A 24,087-nucleotide genomic window follows, 5' to 3' on the forward strand; every position below is an offset into this window, starting at 1 on the left:
TGTCCAATCCAATGCCCCCACCCCCCAAAAGAATAAAATCACCCCAAGTGCTCGGGAAAAGAGGTACTTGGTTAAACCTACCATTGCCTATGCTTTTAAAGACGCTCTTGCCATAGCTAGAGCGCCATCATAACTTTTATTGCCTCCAATGAAACCACTCATGTGCACAAAAGTACAACCTGGGATTCCAGCAACCTCTGAGAGCTTGTCATTTTCCAAACCCCTCCAAAGATATGGTAACGGTTTTCTGCTCTCAAATCTAACAGGTGAGATTCCCACTGCCTGCAATCGCCAGTTCTCACTCCTGTCATCCTACAAGCAACAATAATCTATTATATATATTATAGGTCAAATATTAATTTATTATTGAATAGGAAAATAAAGAGTGAATACTTCAAATTTACAAGTTACCCGGTATATAATGAACTGGAAAATAAACCACCATACAGGTTTTTTTTTTTTTTTTGGAGGGGGGTTTGACATGACAATGATGGACGCTTATAATCAATCCTAAAGAATCATTGACTAAGTTAAACATACATACCGGGTAAAGAACATATTTGATGGAAGGATTGATTTTCATTTCCTCCTCAAGCTCATGTATGTGAAGTTTCCACTGTGGAACAAGTGAGAAAGGGTTTTAGGTAATAGTTATGACTATATTTAAAACCAAATATTATTTTCCCCAGCAGATATTGTAATTTACCCTTCAGTTGGTATGAACTATGAAGGACAAACTCTTATAATAGTTATTTAAAAAATCATGAGATTAATTAAATGCCATATGTGCTCACAGGACATGATCGGTTTAGCTTTATGATTTCTCCACTAGAATCAATAGTTTTCCTTGCTGCAAGACACTCCATAACAATGGATCGTGCTGGTAACCATGATTTTGCATAGTAGTTCACATTCTGTAAAATGATTGTTTTAGCATGTAGTGAGAAACAGTATAAATATAGTGAACACAAATCAAATATGGACAACTCAGAACAGTCTCACCTCCAAAAATTCACCACCAGCCAAGGCCATTGCTTGATGAAAGGCCTCATTTTCTCTATCAGATGACTGGTCAGAATCCATCCAGTCTAAATTCAATCGTTTAATTCTAGATGAAAGGCTTGTATTAATTACATATTTTGGAGGCTCATTCAGTTCATATTGATTCACTCCATTATCCATAGCATCAATTGCCTGTAAAGAGAACAGTATTGTAACCAACAAATCATGCATAATAAGAGGTTAGATATAATCACATATAAGTATATAAGCTCAGGAATGAAATAAGAGTAATATTAGCTACCTCGACAAAGTTTCTGTATATAGCGGGATATAATTGATGTACATGAGGATGCCCTTCAGCAAGCCCAAGCACCTTTGCAATTATCTCCAACCCAAAATGCTGGACAATTCGGTCATCACATAAGCAATAATAATAATAATGAAAAACAGTGAGTGAGAAACAAAGTTACAAACACCTTGTAGACAAGGCCAGCGCTACTGAGCTTAGTGGCGAAGCCATAACCGAGGACTTGGTCGAAACCTCTTTGATGATGATCGTAACGGTGTGGAAGCGGGTCATACACACCTCCAACATCGACCACTGCATCCAGAGATTCCAGAACCTTTGGGTCCCTTGTTCTAACGATATGCGCACCGGAGAAGTGTTTGGAAAGGCGAAGCATGAAGCAAGCGAGGGCTTCGTCGCAGTGGAAGGTTCCGCTGTGAGTGCCCACGCGCTTAGCATCGTGCGTGGAGAAACACGAAGCTAGAATGCCATTACCTAATGCCAACGGAGGCTTGTGGAACGTGAAAGTCTTGTGCCACGCTTCCACTAGTTTAACCATTTTTTGAACTTGGCTCTGCCAGGGGAGGGGGATGATGCTGTAAACGACGTCGTATTTCCTGCTTTACTCAAGGCCTTGACGGACTTCACACGTTCACATAATCACTTTTTTTTTTTTTTATAACATTAATCACTTTTTTTTTGACAGCATTTTCTCTCTTTTCAAAATTTTTTTAGCATTCTCTCTCTTTGATCCAATGGTGATTAGATAGGTAGTAAGTTGGTAGTGAAAATTTTTAGTTATGAGAATATCCTCCCTCGTGTTTGTCCACCAAATTCTTAAATCCAAATTTATGAGCAATTTAGCAAACTAATAAAATTAGTGTCATATCACTAACGATTAGTTTGTGTTTTATTATCCTAGTATATAAATCTTAAGTCTTGTTCTGGATTGAATCATTGGCCCTATATGATTTTAATATTTTCACAAAATATCTTATGAATCACGTCAAGTAACAGTTTTTGTTAGGGGTGGCAATTTGTGACACGGTCCGCTAATCCGACCCGAACTGGACATGAAATTTTCGTGTTAGGGTCAACCCGTTTACTGCTTAGGTCGTGTTCGGTTTGAAGAAAAATGACACGAAAAATTCGTGTCGAGTTTGGATCAACCCGCTCTAACCCGCAAATAGTTTTTGTATAAGGTTATTATAGTCATTTTAGTTAGTGGTATAAAAAAAATAACATGCACTTAGGGTTTCAAACAACCTTTCTCACTTAGCAGTGACTTTATCGGATGTATATGCTTTTATTGGATAATGTGAGCATTCTAAAACTCGGGTCGGGTCGAGTCGTGTTAATATATGTAATAATGGGTCATGATTACATTATAAAGTTATTCGTGTCATGTCGTGTCAACCCGTAAAATAAGTTGGACGTGTTCGGGTTGAGAATTTTGACACAGAATAATTAATCAGATCGTATTCGGATTGAATTTTTTCGTGTTGTGTGAAATTCGGATCGAGTCGGGTCGGATCGGATTGACACGAATTGTCGCCACCCCTATTTTTTGTATGATCCCCCGCGTCTAATCTCATGCCAGTAAAGTAATCACAATATTCCTTCACCTCCCCCGATAAGGCACGTCCCACATCATTACAAATGGACTATTTTTTGCTCAACTTAACAGCCTTTTAAGTCGATTCGCAGAGTAATCAAACAATTAACTTGGCTGCACATGTGTCTTTACCTCATATCAAGTCTGAATTTTATTTTATATGCACAAAAAGCTTATATTTTTATCTGTTTTACCTAAATAACGATAATTAAATTTATAGAGTTTTGAGAAATATACTTCTTGCTTTGAGAGTTAAAGCTTAGACGATCGGGACTTAAAATCTAATTAACTTTTGCTTTGGTCAAATCTTGATGAGACCACAAGTGATGAATGTTGAATATTTCTTACCTTGTTTTGGATTTGGATGGATAACCAATCAAATCTCGAACCCATTGTAGGCAAATGGAATGAAGAGGAGCAAAGTCAACTCACCGGAGCTGAGAAAACTCTTCCATAGTTGATTTTGGAGCCAACTTCTTTATGACTTGAAAGTTGTGCTTACGCAATAAGTCGGACTTACTAACCTCAAGCTTAATCTCTCAATCGACTTCAGACTTGTAGCAATCGTGTCATCAAGCTTCAAGTATAATCCACTTTTGAGGCAAACACGGCCCTAAATTATTTTATTGATTTAGAAAATCTAGATCATCCAATTTTATGTAGAGTCAAAACAGTCTAGTCTCTCTTTATATTTTTGTGGCCAAAATAAATTATTTTTGTTTTTTATGGCCATATTTCACAAATTAACGCAAGTTGAAGGAGGAATATCCCAAATTCCATTGCCTCCAATGGAATAGTCTTTGTTAGCCAGCCATTGCCCTTCTAATTTCTAATTTTATTGTCTAATTATTTGATTAAAAATGTTGACACAAATGTAAATAAATAAATTGAATGTTGACCCCAAACTTGGAATTTAAAGAATACCGCGAGGCATTGAATATGAATTGTTATCCCTTTGACCTTACCGCCATATCATTATTTTTCTGTGGTAAATACAACAATACAATTCTTGACTAAAAAAAAAAAAAAACTGCAAAATAATTGTTAGTGGCAACTGGCAAGCAACTTTACATAATTTGATCCAAGAAAAAAAATCCAGTCGGACATATTTTACCCGACCCGACCCTCGATCCGTGGAACTTCTTTCTCTATGGGCCCCGAATGCACAGACTCTTCCTTCTTTCTACTTCCCAAGCGCAAAAGCCCATACAGCTTTCGGAACTCCCTCACCGTATGAACACTTTCCCGACAAATCACAGCACCCGATTCGTTTGTGTCGTCGCTGCTCCGACCCGACCCGCTATTGCTCAACCTCTGCCCTCCTCTCCTCGCATCCCCGCCGTTGGATTGCACCTGCAAAGCCGAAATGACGGTTTTCAAGGCCCGGGTGGGGGAATTCCGGTTCGATATCATAATCTCACCAATCTCGGCCGGGCTGAGCCTGGCCCCGGTCTGAAAAACCTCCTCGACCTGAGGGAAAAGCTTGTGCTCCTTCAAACCCAAATAACTAGTCGCGAGAATCTTGAAGGTGGAGAAATCACATAAGGGGAAGTGTATGTGAACATCAACCCTACCAGGCCTCAACACAGCTTCATCAACCTCATCCTTAGTACCATTCATCGTAAACACCATCACGCGCTCTTCTCCACAGCACGAAACGATCCCATCCATGAAGTTCAACACACTCGATATGCTCACGCCCGTTGATTTTCCCGCGATCAACCGATCGAGGTCCTCGATCACGATCATTGACTTCGCCGTCGTTTGCATCAGCAACATCTTCCAATCAGAGCCGTCCGTTAACTTCGAGATATCTATATCGTAGATATCGTAGCAGAGGAACTTTGCCATCGCGGCTACGAAACTGGATTTTCCCGTACCGGACGCACCGTAGAGGAGGTAACTCCGCTTCCAAACGCGACCTAAACGGTGGTAGTACTGCTTCGACTTGAGGAACTGGTCCAGATCGGATTTCACCTTATTCTTCAGCTCAGCGTCCATTGCCAACGCCTCGAAGCTCGCCGGATGCGTGAACGGCACCGATCGCCACCGCGAGCTCTCGCCGGCGGCGGAATTCATGTACAGCTTGATATCGTTCTTCCTCCGCTGTTCGATCTCGTCCGCCACCGAGAGGATGTGCTGGAAGTACTGGCGGAAAACCCTACGCTTGTCTTTCTTATTGATTCGGAGGACCAGCGCGGAATCGGAGTCTCCGGCGGCGGTGTGGTTGGTCCAGGAGAGCTTGGCGCCGAGGAAGGTGTCGTGAACGGTCTGGTTGGCGTCGAGGTGGAGGAAGATGTCGGAGGGATTGGGGCCGGAGAAGAGGTTTATGAAATCGGAGTCTTGAACGGAAGGGAGAGAATCGAGGTAGGTTAGGATTTTGCGGTAGAGTTGGTTTTCCTGGGAATGGTGGTTGTAGAGTGGGATTTTGAAGGATTGATAGAGGTGGAGGCGGTTTTCGAAGGAGAGCCACCATCGGTTGAGGATGTGAAGTACAGAGGTTTTGCGGAAGAAACGAAGGATTAGAAAAGAGGAAAGGAGGATGAAGAAAATGGAGGAGATGGAAGTAGCCCAAGGCCAAACCATGTTCAATTGAGACTCAAAAACTAAAAGCAAAGAAAATCACAAAAAGAAATGGGGTTGCGATGAGAGATGATCATGCATGTGTGTGGATTGAGGAATGTAAATAGAATTTTGTATGAGTTTCATCTTTGAAGAGGTCATCGCATCAGGATCAGGTCAGTGCCGGCAAATTAAATCCGAATATACAAATGAAAACGTGTTCTTCTTTGGGCTCTTTAATTTTCAATTTTTTTGACTCTTGCTTCCTCGTAGCCTTATTCTGCGCACGCATTTCTCAATTATTGATAAAATTCTTTTTTTGTTTTTTTAAAAAAATTCCATCTTTCTTTCTTTTTAGTTTTCTTGGAATATGTTAAATGTTAATGCTTAATATAATAAAGAATGATGATGATTTCTAACGATAGGTTGGTCATTTTTTACTTTACAGAAAATGACACGTCTAGCCATCTAGGTATATGTCTCATGTACTATATGTTATTATGCCAATCATCTATTTTTTTTTAAATAAAAAAAAAAGTTTCATCAGAGTCTCTAAATGCATGTATATTTGATTTGAAGTTCGCAATAAAGAGGAGAATATTATGTATTCATGAGTAGTTTTAAATGTTAAATATATTTTAGTAATTTAGCAATTATGCTGAAATGAATTAGGAATCGACTTCTTGTGCAGACTATGTACTATATCTTAACTGAATTTTCTGTCTATGATTTTGTATGAAATACAATTATCTGTGTACCGATTTTTCCATGTTTGGTTAAAAGATTATACAAGAACCCATCGAGAGACGTTTTATGTTTCAAGATTAATAAATGGGAGTTTAAACTGTTACAACATATGCAAATATTAAGTTTCGGGCATGTATTTTCTTCATATATTAATTATATAATTGCTTAATATTTTTTGTTACCATGCAAAAATACAGAAAAATAAGAAAAATATAAGCTGGAGTAATGGAATACAAATATCAGCGTCAATTAGTGATTTTGAATACATATATTATTAAAACAGTTACATGGAGTAATGGAATTTGTTTATTTCACGATAGCCGTGAAGAAAGTAGTTAGTCAACGATGATTGCTGTCGTAATTCATAACTGCCAAACACCATATTCCGATTCCTTAAACAACCGAAACATAAGAATTAAAGATATTTTCAAACAACAGGGGCTGGACTAAAGAAAAGTAAAGAAAATTATCTAAAATTGTTCTTTAGTTTGGGACAGGAGAAGGGTAGAGTCAAAGGGAACGCAAGGAGAATAATTGAAGAAAAACGAAGAGATCATATAATATAAGTTAGTATTGCATTCAATGGTACCTTGTTTGTCTCCTTTGATTTTGAAGATTGGCAGGTCGCTAATTTTGAACTAGAAAACATAGTTTTAACTTTCAACTGCCTACAACTCTAATTGCTTATAATAATAGCCCATTTATTCGGTTGTTTACTTTAAGTATTCATTGATATCATTATTTTTCTTTTTCATTGACCAATTTTATTTTATTTTTAGTTATTTCAAAAAACATACCTATCAATTATTATGATAAATAATTACTTCATACTAAGTTATTAATTTGAAATAACTGATATCCAACAAAAGTGCTTAATCAAATATAATGGGATTAACACGATAGTAAAATTGCCTCAAAGATAAATTGTACAATAAAAGTGGCTATTAACCAATATAAGGTATTTCATTTTAATTAATAATTTGTTATATCAAACTGCATATTCGAATCAAAGAAAAATTTTACAAAACGGATATAACATCAATGATTCTTTATGATCGTACATGTTAGACAATAAACTATCAACAAGATTAAAATGAAAATTGTTACCAAAAAAAAGAAAAGAAAATAAATGGAGTAATTCAAAAAGAAAAGTTAGACAGACACGGATGTAAACTCACTTCCAGCGATTGAGTCATTTAAGAGAGAGAGAGAGAGAGCAAATGAGGCTCCAATAAAAAAAATTAAATAGGAGATAGCTTAATTAAAATAAGAGAAAGACCTTAAAAAATCATAATAAACTATTTAAATATTTTAATTAAAAATTGGTTTTTGATCGAATTGTTAAACTGGTTATATTCTTTTAAAATTAAAAAAAAAAAACTACAAGTAAAAAATCTTGATGCAATGTGCACAAGTCAGCCAACAGTTTGACAAATGAGAATCCCTGTAACGATATGAATCGCTGGAGCTATTTATTGCATTTTTGTGAAAGGACAATGATTTCTTTGCGTCGAACGATGCAAGAAGAGGCATGCCATTAACAATAGGGACAGTTCCTTGTTATGATCAATAATGACTTCAAATTTGAAGTCTGCATCGTGAGGTTTGTACCGTGAAAAATTAAAACCTACTATAAAATGATTGTCACCATAAAAAAATCGAAAATCCCCATAAACTAGATTGTCATGTTGATTAAAAAATAGAGTTGTCATGCCACTTTCAGCACCATATTATTTTTCATTTGTGTCCAATCATCTGCGAGGGTGTTATCTCCACAAGACTTACAGGTCTAAGATAATGACGGCAATATTTCCAAACAGAATGAATAGCCACTTCCAATTCCAAAATCCTAAAAGAAAGATATCCCGTCCCTTCTTGGATTGTGATCAATCGTGCATGCCAATGTATCTTTAGTTATTCCATTTTCTTAATTTTTTTCGATATTCAATTTCTTAATCTTTTCTCTACCCTTAAAAGTAGTAAGCAATGATGGAACCACGAGGTAGGCCGTCAACCAAGCCACAAACGGGACGTGTTAGGGAAGATACGTCCCCTACGTTGTGGTCCTGCCTACACTGTAGAAATATGTTTGAGAGGGGAAAAAAGGTACAAATTTGTGGTCCCAACTCCTAACTATAATGAATGAATGTGATGGGAAGAGCTTGCACCTTTCAAGGGTTTGAGTTAATCATCATCTTATGCGGGTGGACCAGAAAGACAACAAAACACAGGGATGCTTACTGACCCACATTGCTTAAAAGTATAACCCTGCCGAACCCACTCCAATGCCAGTTATTTCCCAGAGGCCTCAATCATTGATGGCTGTTGACAACTTGCTAACTGCATCGTCTTGATGAATCTTAAGCTTACTCTGTTAAAGTTGTTAGGAATGTCAGTGCTATATCCAACTGTATTTAATCATGGATTTAATCAGGTAATAGAACAATACAGATGAAATTTTGCTTATTTTACTATCAATAGGACTAGAAGTAACAGTTATTTAAAACTGATTAAATAATACTATGCGTTTCTCTTTCCCATTAGCTAAACAGAGCATGATATATAGAATTGTGTGATTCAACTCTTGACCTTAAGTACAGTTAACTCTAAGGCCTGAAGGAATTTTATTTTATCCCCTCTTTTGTATATGTTTGGCTAGTACTATACAATGTAATAAAATGTGGATGCACCTGACACCCGAAATAGACATTAGCTACCATTTCATGTCATTTTAATGCATCACATTATCATCTTACAATATACGAAGGAAGGTGGAACAACAATATCTTTGCATCACCAAGAGAGTAATCAGAGATAAAATTTGGCATAAATGGGATATTAAAAAGAGCTACAAGAAGGATTGATGCACCAAATATTGAACAAAATGCAACTTTTATAATCAATGTATAACAAATATATGTTCTAGAATTAGTATAACTAAGGAAGTAATCGCTGTTACAATTTGGACTAGGCTAAATGACAGTAGAAAATGCTCTAAAGAAAGTCAACATTTTAGGAATCCTGGGCATCTGATTGGAGGTTAATCATGTGAGAAACCACAAGCTTAGAGAATTCATTGATTGCAGCTTGAAGCTGATAATCACCTGACTCACCATGCACTGACCATCTTGAAGGTGACTGTAGGCTTAATCCACCGTATTCACTTGCAGCAACCTTTGTCTTCTGTGAAGTGGCAAGGGCCTTCTCCAAATCTAACTGCGACAAAGGTCTAGGTGCCTGAAACGTGAATAGTGAAAAGTAGACAAAACACCTCATTAATTTTCAACATCTCCACTACTTATATGAGAAAGGCACCGAGAAGACTAATGAGTTTCATTAAAAAGAACTAATATATGAAAATCATATCCAACACAAACTCACAAACTGATCTTGCACATTAATTGCTTACATTGATCAGAGATGGCAGTTCAAGCATGGAAATATACCCGGGTGCATACAATAGTTTTAAATAAAATAGACATACTCAAAATTGATTTGTTCTCTTCTAGTTAATAAAACGTCAAACTGTTGATATGGATATGCACTCTAGTCACATCAGCCTGAGCTAGCATAGTATCCGTGATGCGGTTCAGCCCTTGAAGGGTTATAAGCGGGACATATATAGGAGAAGGTGGGTTCCCAATGCTGACATAGACAATCAGTTACAACTGTTGTAACTGACTATAACATAATGGGTGGTGAGGGGGAATTGGTTAAATAGGAAAGGGATGGACTGAGAGGGGGGGGGGGGGGGGGGGGGGGGGATCTGGGAATTCTTAGTCAGACTTGGGACTTGGGAGGGAGTAGAGCCCCTCCATGTGCTCTAAACAACTGTTCTTATCTTTCTGTCATTTGTAATTTCTTTGGTGTCGTTCATTAGACAAGTCTTGTATTGTTTTCTTTAATTCCTTGTGCTGTTACTACTATTTCTGTAATAAACATATCAGTATCTCGGCTCATTTTCCTTTTTTGTATACTGGAAATTGCTGTTACTGGTTGGTCTTTATCAATCCGCTATTTGAAAAATGAAAAATTAAGGCAGAGAATAAAATAGGAGAGAATGACAAATATACTAACAGGAGATCGTTTCCCTTTCTTCTCTTCGTCCAGTATTTCTCTAATAGGAAAATAGGCAGCCTTTTTGCAAAGATCAAATAGATCCGAACCAGTGTAACCCTCGCATAAGCCAGCTATATGACCAAAGTCTATGTTCTCTTCAACCCTCTCACCCTTTAAGATAACCTTTAATATCTCAGCCCTCTCCCTCTGGTCCGGAATTCCAATTTCAAAGGCTTGAGGAAGACGCCGAAGTATTGCTTCATCAAGTTCTGAAGGACGATTAGTTGCTGCAAGGACCATAACTCGGGCATTCTCTACACACACAAATAAAGAAAGTCATCATTATTAACAACCCTATTTAAATATAGATAACCTGAGAATACTAACTTACAGACTAAATCTCCATCAAAATTGTCAGTATCCTATTTGCAAATTACTTTGAATATTGATGTAAAGAAAATTAAATATAGCTAGTTTAAAACTTACGATCAGTGGTAAATCCATCCCACAGAGCCATGAACTCAGTTTTCATGTTTAACAAAGCCTCGTGATCTGTTGTACGACGCTGACCCAAAAAACTGTCAACCTCATCAATGAATATGATGGCAGGCTGGAGCTTATGAGCCAAGCTAAATACAGCAGCCACTGCAGAAGAGTAGCAGAATATTAACAGTAAACCAAAACAAAGAACTACACTTCAAACGGAGAACATAAAGCATAATTAAGCACATTAAAATTAGATACAAATTTACATAATCACAAAGGCAAGGTTCAGAAAAATAAAAACATAGTTACGTATACCAAGATGCCTTTGCTGACTAACATTTCTGATAAGAATTTGACCTAGATATCTCTATGCAACTGAACAGCTTCAAGCTTTCAACCAAACAACCACACATTTGCTAATCCGCAATAATTAGATAACATATACAGGGGTAGAGATGTAGATTGGGTTATTAGCTTTGTTATTTAATTTGGGGATTTTTATTTTTGCAATTAGAGTTCTTCATTTGGGATTATTTATTATTATTTGTTATTTAGGAATTCTATTCAATTTTAGATTACCATATTCCAGTTTAGAATAGGAATAACTGATTAGGGTGTTTGGCAATGTTGGGTGTATAAATTCACCATCTGTGTAAACAGTTGAGACGCTTTTGATTAGCATATGATATTGAGTTTTCTTCAGTCAGAGAGAATTTGGCATTTTAGTCAGAGGAGCACTCCACCCTAGAGGAGTACTTTAATCTCTAGGTTTATCAGGGTAGTATCCTACCCAGAGAAAGAAACATGCAAGGATGGCAAACTCAACCGGAGTTGTTTCACTTATTGTAAAACTGGAATTGTTTGTAAGATCTTAACCATATTATTAAAAGTCAGTTACTACATTAACTTTTTTCAGAAAATGGTATACTCTTGACTGATTGTAGCTTCTGGCAGCTAGTAAATTTTGTCAAAGAGGGAGGGGACTTCCCTTCTACTTCGAAACGATATTTGATCTAAGCTCATTTTCTCAATGCCAGGCCACTATCAATCTGATAACAACAAATTGCTATTCGAGGAGCACAGAGCCTTGTCCATGAAACAGGCTGAGATATCAATTCAAAAGAATATCCACACCCCACAGTGTAAACTACATCAATCTCAAAAAAGCCTATTGGGAATTGAGAAGCCAAAAAAGAAAGCTCAATGATGCAATTGCATGTTTTACCTACATATTCTTTCACAAGACACATTCCAATTTAAGTAGATTTGCAAACAAAACTTTCCTGCAACAGTCTGCCATGTTGAAAAAATAGCCAATTTTATACCAGAAAACATTAACACCAGTGCAGGACATGGATACAACACAGTATGAATACAAGATAACAACAACATCATGATGAATTTGACAGGGATAATCTGCCATATAAACACCATTTGATGTAGGGTTTGCTACCTGAAGGGAAGTAGCTACTTGATACTTTTCCATTGAAACAAAAGAATGGGATGAGTAATGACAAAGGTTGTTCTCAAGAACCAGAGGAAAGTAAGATTGACTTTCTAAATATAGCAGTGTTGGGACAACAGGAGGCCTCTTTGACTTCTGTATTATTTAACTAATTTTTATTTGTTAATGCTTTTTACTCATAATAGATATCTAAACTATTTCTTCATCTAATATCTTCATTATCTTCAAAGAATAGAATATAAAAAAAGATGTTTAAAGTTTAAACTTGTTCTTATTCTAATCTCCTCATTATCTTCATAGGATAATTGCCGCATGGCCCCTATCTGCTATCATAAATCCTTTTCAAGCAAAAGAAACTATGTTGGAACTGCTCTAATCATATCTTATAACTGCATGAGATTCCACTTCTGGCCATGAGTGAAGCAAGATTGCAACACATTTAACTCATATAGGCAAAATACAAAAGAAATTATGTACAATAGTGTCAATAGTCTGCATGTCAAATTTTTATACAGATGCTAAGTAATCATCAATAATTTATTGGACTTTTGTGTGCACACATGGAGGTTTATAAAAAACAAAGGATCACGATATAAAAGAATTTTAATTTATTGAACTAACATAATTTATTGAAGATACTATAGTGTATGTAGTTTTGTAGAGAATAGTCTTATAGAGTATTATAGAAGCTATAAAGATACCACACACTTACCAAGCTTTTGTGCATCACCAAACCACTTGCTCATCAGGTTTGATATCCTCACATTAATAAAAACTGCTCCCGACTCCTTAGCAATAGCTTTGGCAAGCATGGTTTTTCCAGTGCCAGGCGGTCCATACAACAGAACCCCCTTTTGTGGTCCAAGAAGCTTACCATGTGAAAACAAGTCCGGTCTTTTTAAAGGCAGAATAACAAGCTCAAACAAAGCTTGCTTGATTGTTTCCAGTCCCCCAATAGAGTTAAACTCCACATCAATGTGATCAGGATTTATAACATCACAGGCTATGACATCCTGTACACAATAAAGGGCACAAATTAAAAATTAATATAAAAGATAAGACTTAAGTACTTAACTATGGTCCAATATTTTTAACAGAAAATCTAAAAATACTTCTGCTAAAATAAAGTAAGGCCATATATCCATAGAGGATATGTGTTAGGAACGAGTCCTTCTTTTCCATGTGTATTTGGATAAAAATTCTACTTTTGAATTAATTTCTCCATTTATCAAAGAAGTTGGCCAATATTAGGAAATCAGAATTACTAATTCATAAGAAAATGAGAAATTTCTTTTCAGAATACAGTCACCTAGTGTTAAAATCAATCTTTGTGTTGATTATAGAAGTAACATGATAATATCAGTACAGTAGCACAGCAATAGCAACAACCAACCCTAACCTTCAGGGAAGAGAATATTAGTTAACCCCCCCCCCCCCCCCCCCCCCGGTTATATTTAAGGGCAAAACTAGAGCTTAGCTATTCGAACTAATAAAAATCATTCAGCCTGAAAACTTAACCTTCCATGTGAATACCAAAGAATATCCCACAGAAACATGCACATAAATGCACACATAATTATACATAGGACACCATTTGGGCAATAAACTACAAATGCATCATCCTTTCTCATCTTTCTCAACCATACACAAGCCATTTACTAAGAAAAGGCACAAATAGTCAATTGAAAGTTGTTGCAGCCTTGCAGGAACCAATCACATCTAAGAGATACTTTAGAAATAGAATCAGGAATGCGGGATAAAGATCCTATAACTAATCTATACAAGGAAGGAAGAAAAAAAAAAACTACCCTCAACGTCAATAATACATACAAGTACCCCTACCATGACATTCAGCATAAAAGCTTGATTAATTACAAAATGACTTGCAATATTGTAACATGTCACAAGTTAAAATCAAATATGTCACACATTAGTTCTATTATTAAGGTTAAGATGCAATTAATGCCTTAAACATCTTCCTGACCATATATAATAATGGCACGAACTTCATATTACCAATTTATATATAATAAAAATAAAAAATGCGCTAAGGTCGGTGCAATCAAAGAAATGGGATATAAACAAAAAATAAGAGCATTGGATAGACCTCGTAAGGGTTTGTCTGAATGAGAGGGCGACCTAGACGCTTGGCAATCTCTTTCTTATGCTCAAGAGCTTTCTTCGATGCCTCGCGGTTCGGGTCGAAGTGTCGGAGCCCCGCGAACAATACCAAGCAACTCAGCGCCGCGCTCGCCGCGTACAACAACAGGTCTTGTAGGATCTTCGTTTCCGATGAACCTCCCATTCTTTATTTTCAACAATCAAAACTTCAAATTCCAATAATGCTACAGATTAATTTATAATCAAAATTCCTCCTTCTTTTCAATTCCCCCCTATCTTTCTATCTCTCTCTGCATTTCTGACGAGGAACGAGTGTTCTGAAAGGTTAAAAGAATCCCAAAGGTTGGGGATGACGAAAGAGGGAGTTCATTGGGCTTGTTTCTTTGGGCCAATATAACTTGTTGGGCTTGGCCCATCTATTATAAAAACTTCTGTTGGGGCCCTTTTGGATGTTGTTGATTTTTCTGCCTTTTGCTGACCCAATTTAGAGAATTTTTTTTTTTTTGATAAACAAAAAGGCTAGCACCCCAAAACCAAAGAACAAAAAAAATGAAACTACCCAGGGAGTGCCACAACACGCTCCCTTCCTACCGAAGCAACGTCACCAAGATATAAATGTTGAACACCAAGCGGAGGTTTATTAAAAAAACACTGATCAGCTTGTTTTGCAGAATCTAAAATAAAGTTAGTTACACACGAGTTGCCTTTCTTGAAATTGTGATGGAGAGAAACCTGCCAACCAACTGCACCTCACGGACTGCTGCACCACATTTGATGAGCACAGTAATTACCAACAGCGAATCACTTTCTAAGATAATTTTCCCTGTGACCATTGTTCCAAGCCCTTTTCAAACCCCTCAGAATACCCCATAATTCAGCTTTAAAAGAAGAGCAGAAACCCAACTTATACGCAAATCTATCCAACCAAATACCTTCGGAGTTCCTAATTACACCCTTGCAAGCTGCCAAGTCAGAATTATCTCGGGAAGCTCCATCCGTATTTACCTTCACAAACCCATCTTTAGGAAAGGTCCAAGACACAAGGACGTTGCTGATAAGAGGACCAAGATTATAAGACTTTTGATTTGTAACAACACTATCAACCTCTGAAACAAATTTAGATAACTTTAATCATGATTGATTATGCATAAAAAAATTTAATTTTGATATTTTCAAGATAATTAATTCAAAGAAATCACTAATTCAAAGGAAAAATTACTTCACTTAAGATCAATTTTATTGGAAAGAAAAAAACAAAATTGTGCACTGATTTGAGATTCATATAACTATTCTTCCAAGCGTCCACGTGTATTGTTGGACTTATAATTTAATTTTATGAGAAATTTTGTAGTTATAATTTATATAACTTTTTTAAACTGTTGAGAATCCAAGTTCATGCACTTTTGACGCTTTGGTGCAATTATAAAGTAGTAGGACAATTTTTTGCACAAAGTATAGCGGACAATCATTGTTTTATGAACCTTTCATTGTTGAATAAACAAATACAGATTTGTGTGTGTAATATATTTTTGTACTTTACTTCACTCATGTTGTAGAAGAGAAGTTATCTTATGTTGTGAGATAAATTAAGTGGAGCTCATTAATTTTTAAAAAAGAAAAAAAATGAAGTACATCTTTTTATATGAGTATAACATAAAAAATAAATCTTATATAACATAAGAATATAATTTTCTTATATTTTTATATTAGTCAGAGAAGGGGTAATTTTCATTCACTTTTGACGCTTTAGTGCAATTTTAATAGTGGAACAGTTTTTTTGCATAAAGTGTCGTGGGCAATCTTTGATTTACGAACCTTCCTTTTGTTGAATAAACAAATATTTTCTATACCAGTGGGGCTAAGTGAGTGATAGTTCTATGACCACTTCTCCATTAATTGACATGATGTGGAATCTTTTCACAGAGAATGGCCCTGTTTTATTCGTCACTTACTTTTTAGTGCCTGTTTGGATCCTCTCTTTTTTAAGTTAGAAGCTACTTATAAGTATAAGCTAAGCCAAACAAGTTTTCGAAAAAGCTCTTATAATGAAAAGCTCTTTTTTCTATAATGAAGAAAAAAGCTGAAAATTAAAAGCTCCTATGAGGAGCTTTTTTTTAAGCTCTTATATGTTTTTATTGAATTGTGTGGTTTTTTTTTAAATGAAGAGTGATAAAGATAGAGAGAGATAATTTTCTTGAAATATGTGCTTTTAAGTAAATTTTAAGCTAAAATTTTCATGTAATTTCCAAACAGCTTTTAGCTTCTTTTTTTAAGCTCTTTTTTTTAGTTTTAGCTTATAAGTAGCTTCTAGCTTAAAAATAAGAGGATCCAAACAGGCTCTTAAGCTGATGATGAGAAATCGTGAGATGCTACTATATTCAAATATTCGGATAGTTATGATCAGGATCATCCAATATAAAGGGAGCTGAGATGCTGGACGTTGCGTATTGTGTTAAGACGCTGCAGCATGGACTAAGGGAAAGGACAGGATTTGAATTAAGAGGAATATATACAAGCGATGGTCAATTCATTTGAAAGGAATGAAACCTGGTCAGATATATATGCTTGAAAAAAATAGCCATTTGTCTTTGTCTGTAGGTAATGTGTGGGTTTTGTTGTAAGTTCCACATCCTTAGTTGAGGCCAACTATAAATAAAAGTTTCCTCTGTCTTTCTAAATACCCTAATATTTTTTCTTTTTATTATATATTTTCTTGAATGAGTTTTGTGAGGAATTTTAAAATTGTTCTCTCCTTATAGGAATTCTGTGAGGCCAACTATGGGCTGTTTGGTAGCGGCCAGGTTTTTAGAATATCAAGAAACTGAATTTAGTATTCATATTTGTTCTGCGTGAGGCAGAGATGTCCGACCGTAGGTCGAATGGTTGATCTTAGATCTAGTGCTTTCTCTCTAGATATCTATGAATTAGGTATTTTGAGAACAGTGAATCACTATACACTATATGATGGCCTTAGCCAGAGGGGTGTGTGTGTGCACTGTCGTGATTGCATAAAATAGGGTTCGAGAGAGATCAGCCATACCTGTAGTCTTTAGCTCCTATTTATAGTGCTTACCTTTGGGTTTGCATCATTTGGGCTACCTGTGACTGTGGGCCTTCCTCAGGTCATAACAGTATTTATCTATGTTTGGTAGAAATTTTCACAAAAAAAATTCAGATATTTGATTTGCCCAGAATTTTTATCTATGTAGAAATTGTGTTGAAATTTCCTTTCCGAAAATATCGGATGATGGGATTTTCACATCATAATATTCAGACAAATCTATCATTTCCTGTCACAAGCATACGGATAACAGAGCTATTTTTCGGTAGCACATGTGACAATGCCTAATTCACTTCCCTCTTCTTGTCTACCACATCTTCTGCGTTTGAGGATACCCCACGAAGACACACTACTCTCACCATCAACAAGGTTTGGAGATCAAAGAGGGAAAGCTTCAATGCTTTTTGATTTGGACCCTTCTTTGGAATACCAGTAGTGATTGAAACTAATTCAAGAGACAAATAATGAAGAAGATTGGAGTTTGATCTAAAGCGGTGTTTTAAAACCCGGCTCAAACTGGCCGGGTCGATCCGGGACTCGGTGACCCGGTGGGTTCCCCGATCCGAGCAGGTAGTTGGACCGCTTCTGCAGTCAACCCGGATTGGACCGGTTGACCCGGCCGAAACCCAGTTGACCCGGTGACCCAGGTTAGACCGGTTATTCCTTTTTTTTTGGTAATTTTTTTCTTTTGTTGATAAGAACTCTTGAATTAAATCATATTCATATTTTATGATGAATATGATTAAAAGTAAGGTGAAAATAATAAGGTATTTAGATTAGTGCAGTTCGTTTATGTAATTTAGTTGCATCTTATAATGATCTCATGAAGTTAAGTAGTGATAAACACTTATGGTCTCATGATCTCATCTCAACGGTGGACACTTTTTTTAGTATATATTTCATGCATACTATTTGTTATCATGATAACGGTGACACTCTCTTCTTAGTGTATATTTCATGCATACTATTTGTTATCATGATTTAATTTATCCGTATCATGTCAAGCACAAAAGGTGCATTTAACTTATATTGCAATTTTAATCCAATATTAGGATATGGTCTAGAGTTAGAAGCTTAGAAGTATATAATATTTGCTATCATTGAAAATCAATTTATTTTTTGAAATTCATTGATAGTTTTCTTATGTGAATTTTTATTAATATAAGTAATATTTTTATACTTTTAATATGTGAACAGTAAATCCGGTTCAACCCGGTTGAATCAGTGACCCAGTACCTCGACCGGTTCGATGACCGGTCCGAGTTTTAAAACACTAATCTAAAGTTACATGGGCTAGCTACACTCTCTTTTGCAGCATTTTTAATTTAATTTTTTCTCTCTTTTTGGTTTCTTTCATCAGCTACAAAAGGAAAGAGCTCCTCGACTTTCTTCTTCTTCTAATCAGTAATTAGTGAGTGTGAATAAAAAAAAGTAAAGGTAGGGTTATTTTTATAAAATAACCCCACATTCCCACTAATATTTCACAATCAACCAAATACAAACTCAGTAAACTTAATCAAATAATAACAGTAATATTTTGTCATACCAAACAACTGTTTTGTAATATTTTCGAGTAATTCACTTTCCCACCATATTTCTGAAAATCATGTTTCTCAGGCACCAAAAAAAATTTCTCTATCAAACGCCCCTTAAGAGAATTCCACACAAAATTCATTCAAGTAGATATATAGGAGAAAGAATAAACATTGATATGTTTAGAATGATGGAGATGACATCTATTTATAACCCATCACCCTTTACTTCTTTTAAGTCCCAATGATATGGTAATTCCAACAATCTCTCACTTGAAGATATGATTGAGAATTAATAATCTCCACACAGTTCTTTTTATCAGTCATCTCCGTATTGTTTGGCCAAATAAAGATCTGCACCATGCAAACTTATCAGTATTGATTGGCTTTGTCAGTGCATCCGATAGGTTCTCTTTTGTGTGAATCATTTGCATATTCACGCTTCCATATTCTACCACTCCATGATCAACTAGATATTGAACTCTTATGTGTACTTCGTCTTAAAATGAAAAGTTGGATTTTTTATAATATGCAAGACTATCTAATTATCAAAATACAATAAAATATTATGTTGTTTGTGCCCTAGCTCCTCCATGAATCTCCTTATTTATGTCATTGTCATATATTCAGCCTCGTCGTAGAAAGTATCACGACTAACTATAGTTTAGATACTCGGTTAACAACTCCTTATGTAATTGTAGACACATAGTCGGTGGTAAAAAAATTTCCTCCAAACCCCTGGTAAAATCAGAATTGGCATACCTTTTGACAATGTATTCATATCCTCCATAACATAGAGTAACATTCGAGGTCCTTTTAACATAGAATCAATATACGATGTTAGAAGTCTATTCACGAGAAATATGAACTAACATCTTTACACAAGTGCAAGTTTTCAACAAGTAATATAAGATTGTGAGTCCAGGTATCTTCTCATGAAAATAATTTATAAAGTTCAAATCTAAGCAAAGTAATAAGAAAGTAATAATTTATATGATTAATTTGTAAAGTTAAAGGTAACTAAATTAAAACTAATTAATTAAAGTAAATAAAACAGCAAACGAAAATACAGATATTAAGAATTCAAATTTTTAATTAATTTTTCTAATGCTGTAGTATTGTAACGATGTTATAGCAGTGCTCTATTAATGCCTAATTAGTAACCGGAACACATGATTTTATGCAGTGATTCCTATCAACCAAATACTTAATTCTTATATCTCTATACAAAGACTAACTACTAATTTCATAGAATAACAAGTTCCCTATGGTTATCGGATGTGAATCATCTCCTATGAAGCACGAACACTTCAAAATTTTGGACGTGTCGTGTCCGACACTTCTCGATACTTACCGACACTTTCCGACACTCCAATACTCGTTGCAAAGACTCAAAAAAGGTTCAAAGATTATGTTGCGTTGCATTTTGAGTTCCAACTATTAGATGCGTTGGATTACAATTACTATTTTATTGAGTTTAATATAAACATTTGGGATATCTTATTTTTTTTGCAAAATTAATAGATATCATAAGTTTAGCTTTATTTTTTTTTAAATTATTGAATATTAAATATAATATACACTACATAAATTAAAAATATTATATAATATCAAAACGTGTCCTAACGTGTCAAAATTTAACATTTTTTAGAATTAACGTGTCGGAGTGTCGTATCGTATCTCATGTCCCGTGTCAGTGTCGGTGCAACATAGATCATCTCTATATCCACAACTTAATGTTCTAAGATATTATAATAAATAAAAGCATTTTTTATGTTTTTTTTTAAAAAGAAAAATAGTTTGAGCTCATAGAATATAGTTCAACACATACCCTTAAATTCAAATCTATGTCCTAAAAAAGATAATCTAACATTATCTTTAACTTCGTTCCTTGTATTGATTATCGGATTTGATCCTCTTTGTGACATTTAATTTTTCTTAAAAGTTGTCTAAGGCTTATTGTCATTTACCGTGGTTTTGCTTCTTCTTTTTTTATAACTTAGAGGTATCATCATTCAACTTCCTCCGGTCCTCTCAGGGTACGGCTAGCCCCTCATTGAAACAGCGGATGCATTGAACTTCGTTACCGCAGGAAGGATGAGACTAATCCCATATTTGAGGAGAGAGACATGTCATCTGACATCCAAATTTTTTTCAATAATTTACTTGAGGCAGGATTTGAACCGATTGGTCGATATTTCTCTCTCTTTATCAAAATGCTTATGTTTTTGTTGTTACTTTTTATTATAATCAAAATATATTGACATCGGTGTCAAATTTTAAATTTGACACCTCATCTGAGAGCCGTTAGATCAAAAAAATAATGGTATCACATGCTTACAAATTAGAGTCGTTGATCTTTTTTGATCTAACAGCTTTTAGATGAGGTGTCAAACTTCAAATTTGATATGGCGTCAAAGGATCCTGCCTCTATATTATATCTTCTCCATTTTAATTATATTTAATCATTAAATTATAAAGTAATTACTAAGAGGGTGAGATGATCCCACACGACACTTCCTCTTTAAAGGCGCTGCAGACCCAATGCATTTCGCTTAACACCGTCCATTTTTTTAGAGAGATATACTAGCCACAATAATGCCTCTCCCTAGGCTCATCATGCATAATTTGAATCCAAACACGATGAATATATTTCGTGAGTCCCTATATTAATTTTTTGAGTTTTATAAGAGTTATGTCGTAGGAAAAGTGATTGTGTAATGTTATAAAGATTTGTTTTCCCCTCCCTCCCCTTGGTTCTCCTCTATTCTCTTCCCCTTCAAACTCTCAACCAATCCGAAAACCGATCCAATCCAATTAAAATTTACGATTTTTCGATTTTCAGTTTTTGATTTATTCGGTTATCGGTTTTTCGATTCAGTCACCGCGGTTTAAATCAGTTTGGATTGGTTGATGAACACCCCTAGCCTCCACTTACCATCCCACAAATCTTCGTCGCGGAACTCACCGTCATCGTCGTGCTCCTTCTCTTCGACTTTACCGAACTTATGTCCTTCCTCTATCGTTAACCCCATTTTCCCTAACGTTCGCGGCGTTCAACTCTCTCAGGGACTCTCCTTCGCCTTCTCGGCCATCAAATACATATGCTACGAACAAGACTTGGCCAGCTTTCTCTCTCGGGTTCCAGCAAATTAAATAAAATTTAATGTAGGAGAAAAAAAAGATGAAGCATTTACAAAAGAATTAAAAAAATTATAAAAAAAAGTCATCAAGCAAATATTATTAGAGTTTTGTGTTTGTTCTTTTAAAGGATATAAAGTTATATCATTTTAAGTAAGAGAAAGACACAAGCAATGAAAATCATGGGAGAGAAAGCGAGAAGTTTATTTTTAAAATTTAAAATTTAAATAAAAAATATTGCGTTGTGTCTTTCTCTCATTTAAGATGACACAACTCTATGTCCTTTAAAATGACAAATATTTTTTTCAAATTATTATTATTAATATTATATAAAGAATACTAGGAGAATGTTGGTTTAGATGTACAACTTAGTTTATCTTATTGGAGATGATGTTAAAAATGCAATTTGCAAGTTTTAGAGCAAGTTTAGTTTCGGGGATTCAAATAATTTATTTTAAAAGGTTTTAATTTTATTAATATAATGGCATTTTTTGGCTTTAATTTTTTAAATGTCTTCTCATTATATCATTTCTTTCATGTGTTTTATCTCATACTCAAAAATTTTAAATTAAATTTAAATTATAAAAATACATTAATTATATTAATTTTTTAAAAGGGGTAGGATATTGTAACAACCAATTAGTGTTACTGCCAATGTTACTACCAATCATTTTACCGTTAGATCGATTATATTGATCCAACGGTTATATTTATTTCCATCTTTGTATGGTTATAATTCCTCATATTTAATGTGAAAGCATTAAATATGAAAATCATAACCATACAAAGGTGAAAATAAATATAAAGTATTAAATATGGGGAATCATAACCATACAAAGATGGAAATAAATATAACCGTTGGATCAACATAATCGATCTAATGATGAAATTGATTGATAGTAACATTGGTAGTAGCACTAATTGGTCGTTACAATATCCTTTCCCTTTTTAAAAAGGGATAAAATTATAAATATATCTCACTAATCTTCCACCCCTCCCCCTTATTTTATTTTTAACTCCCAAACAAGGAGGAGGGAATACCCTTTATTCCCTTCATTTTTCCCCTCCCTCCCCTTGGTTCTCCTTTATTCTCTTCCCCTCCAAACTCTCAAACAAAGTCTAAGGCAATCCCCCTATAACCTAGAATCAAACTGTCAAAATCGGACCATTAAGCATTCACCATAGACTGCAGACTGATCAAATCGAGATGGGTGGAAAAATCATTAACCCTCATAGGTGGGAATACCATTTATTCCCTTCTTTTTCTTCCCCTCCCTCCCCTTTGATCTCCTTCATTCTTTTCCCCTCTAAACTCTCAAACAAAGCCTAAACAATCCCCCTATAACCTAGAATCAAACTGTCAAAATCAGTCCATTAAGCATCCATTATAGACTACAGACTAATCGAATCGAGATGGGTGGGAAAATCATTAACCCTCATGTAAGGGATCGATCACTTTCATATGAGACCGGCTGTAAAAACTACACCAGTAAATGGAGATTTTGAAATTAAATAATAATTAAAAGATAATTATTTGATAAGAGATTTAAATGTTTGAAATGAAATCACCCATTTGAGAGAGAAAAAAAAGTGAACAGTGTCATTTTGGGGTAAAACTGCGAATAGGCAAATTACCCGAAAACTTAAAGAAAATAAATTGTGATGTTAGAAATAATTTAATAATGAACACAAAATAATGAGAAGGAAATTTTAATTATTTAAATTAAATCATTTTTATGTAAAAACTGAGGATACTGCATGTTTCGCGGTGAAACTGCGGTGGGTAAAATTACTATAAACTTAAGGAATAATTAATGAGCATTTATCCATAAATCTTATGAAGTTAAAATGATAACAAAAATATTTAAGTTAAGTTTGAAAAGTTATAAGTGAATTGGATTAATGAGTGGTTACTTAAGTAATTAACCATTAGGTTAAGTGGACACCCACTAATAACAAATAAAACTACACTCTATGTTCTCCTCACTTCATTTTCCTTATTTTACAAAC

At 35.1% G+C, this 24,087-nt stretch overlaps 3 protein-coding genes across 5 annotated transcripts; all 3 read right to left on the reverse strand.

Moving 5' to 3' along the window:
• Positions 1-15: 15 nt before the first annotated feature.
• LOC133302429 (uncharacterized) lies at positions 16-1,875 on the reverse strand. The gene is made up of 6 exons (XM_061502195.1): positions 1,479-1,875; positions 1,304-1,402; positions 1,003-1,194; positions 795-914; positions 545-616; positions 16-312 (listed from the first exon to the last, which is right to left on the reverse strand). The coding sequence occupies exons 1-6, from the start codon at positions 1,845-1,847 to the stop codon at positions 88-90; spliced, it is 1,077 nt and encodes a 358-aa protein (XP_061358179.1). The 5' UTR covers positions 1,848-1,875; the 3' UTR covers positions 16-87.
• Positions 1,876-3,887: 2,012 nt separating this feature from the next.
• On the reverse strand, positions 3,888-5,844 carry LOC133302437 (AAA-ATPase At2g46620-like). Its single transcript, XM_061502207.1, has one exon. It carries the CDS (start codon positions 5,487-5,489, stop codon positions 4,014-4,016), a length of 1,476 nt encoding a protein of 491 aa, XP_061358191.1. The 5' UTR covers positions 5,490-5,844; the 3' UTR covers positions 3,888-4,013.
• A 2,084-nt stretch (positions 5,845-7,928) lies between these two features.
• LOC133302436 (uncharacterized) lies at positions 7,929-14,647 on the reverse strand. 3 transcript variants are annotated; one of them, XM_061502206.1, is made up of 6 exons: positions 14,330-14,647; positions 12,935-13,235; positions 10,758-10,916; positions 10,290-10,585; positions 9,326-9,449; positions 7,929-8,583 (listed from the first exon to the last, which is right to left on the reverse strand). In XM_061502206.1, exons 1-6 carry the CDS (start codon positions 14,525-14,527, stop codon positions 8,579-8,581), a joined length of 1,083 nt encoding a protein of 360 aa, XP_061358190.1. In that variant the 5' UTR covers positions 14,528-14,647; the 3' UTR covers positions 7,929-8,578. The 3 variants fall into 3 exon arrangements, with proteins under 3 accessions (XP_061358190.1, XP_061358189.1, XP_061358188.1); XM_061502205.1 differs by having other exon boundaries at positions 9,317-9,449; XM_061502204.1 differs by lacking the exon at positions 7,929-8,583 and having other exon boundaries at positions 9,126-9,449.
• Between the last annotated feature and the right edge of the window lie 9,440 nt (positions 14,648-24,087).

Source organism: Gastrolobium bilobum, unplaced genomic scaffold (assembly GCF_033153095.1).
Source record: "Gastrolobium bilobum isolate Gb01-03AN ecotype WA unplaced genomic scaffold, APGP_CSIRO_Gbil_v1 utg12365, whole genome shotgun sequence".
Taxonomy (NCBI): Eukaryota; Viridiplantae; Streptophyta; class Magnoliopsida; order Fabales; family Fabaceae; genus Gastrolobium; species Gastrolobium bilobum.

Excerpts from the sequence above, each read along its gene's own strand:
- LOC133302429 (XM_061502195.1), bottom strand. The coding sequence starts at position 1,847 with ATGGTTAAACTAGTGGAAGCGTGGCACAAGACTTTCACGTTCCACAAG. Across the intron at positions 617-794 it reads AGCTAAACCGATCATGTCCT|TGGAAACTTCACATACATGA; the intron begins GTGAGCACATAT and ends CTTGTTCCACAG. Across the intron at positions 313-544 it reads TCAAATATGTTCTTTACCCG|GATGACAGGAGTGAGAACTG; the intron begins GTATGTATGTTT and ends TGTTGCTTGTAG.
- LOC133302437 (XM_061502207.1), bottom strand. The coding sequence starts at position 5,489 with ATGGTTTGGCCTTGGGCTACTTCCATCTCCTCCATTTTCTTCATCCTC.
- LOC133302436 (XM_061502204.1), bottom strand. The coding sequence starts at position 14,527 with ATGGGAGGTTCATCGGAAACGAAGATCCTACAAGACCTGTTGTTGTAC. Across the intron at positions 13,236-14,329 it reads TTCAGACAAACCCTTACGAG|GATGTCATAGCCTGTGATGT; the intron begins GTCTATCCAATG and ends TATTGTGTACAG. Across the intron at positions 9,450-10,289 it reads AGAAAGGGAAACGATCTCCT|GCACCTAGACCTTTGTCGCA; the intron begins GTTAGTATATTT and ends TTCACGTTTCAG.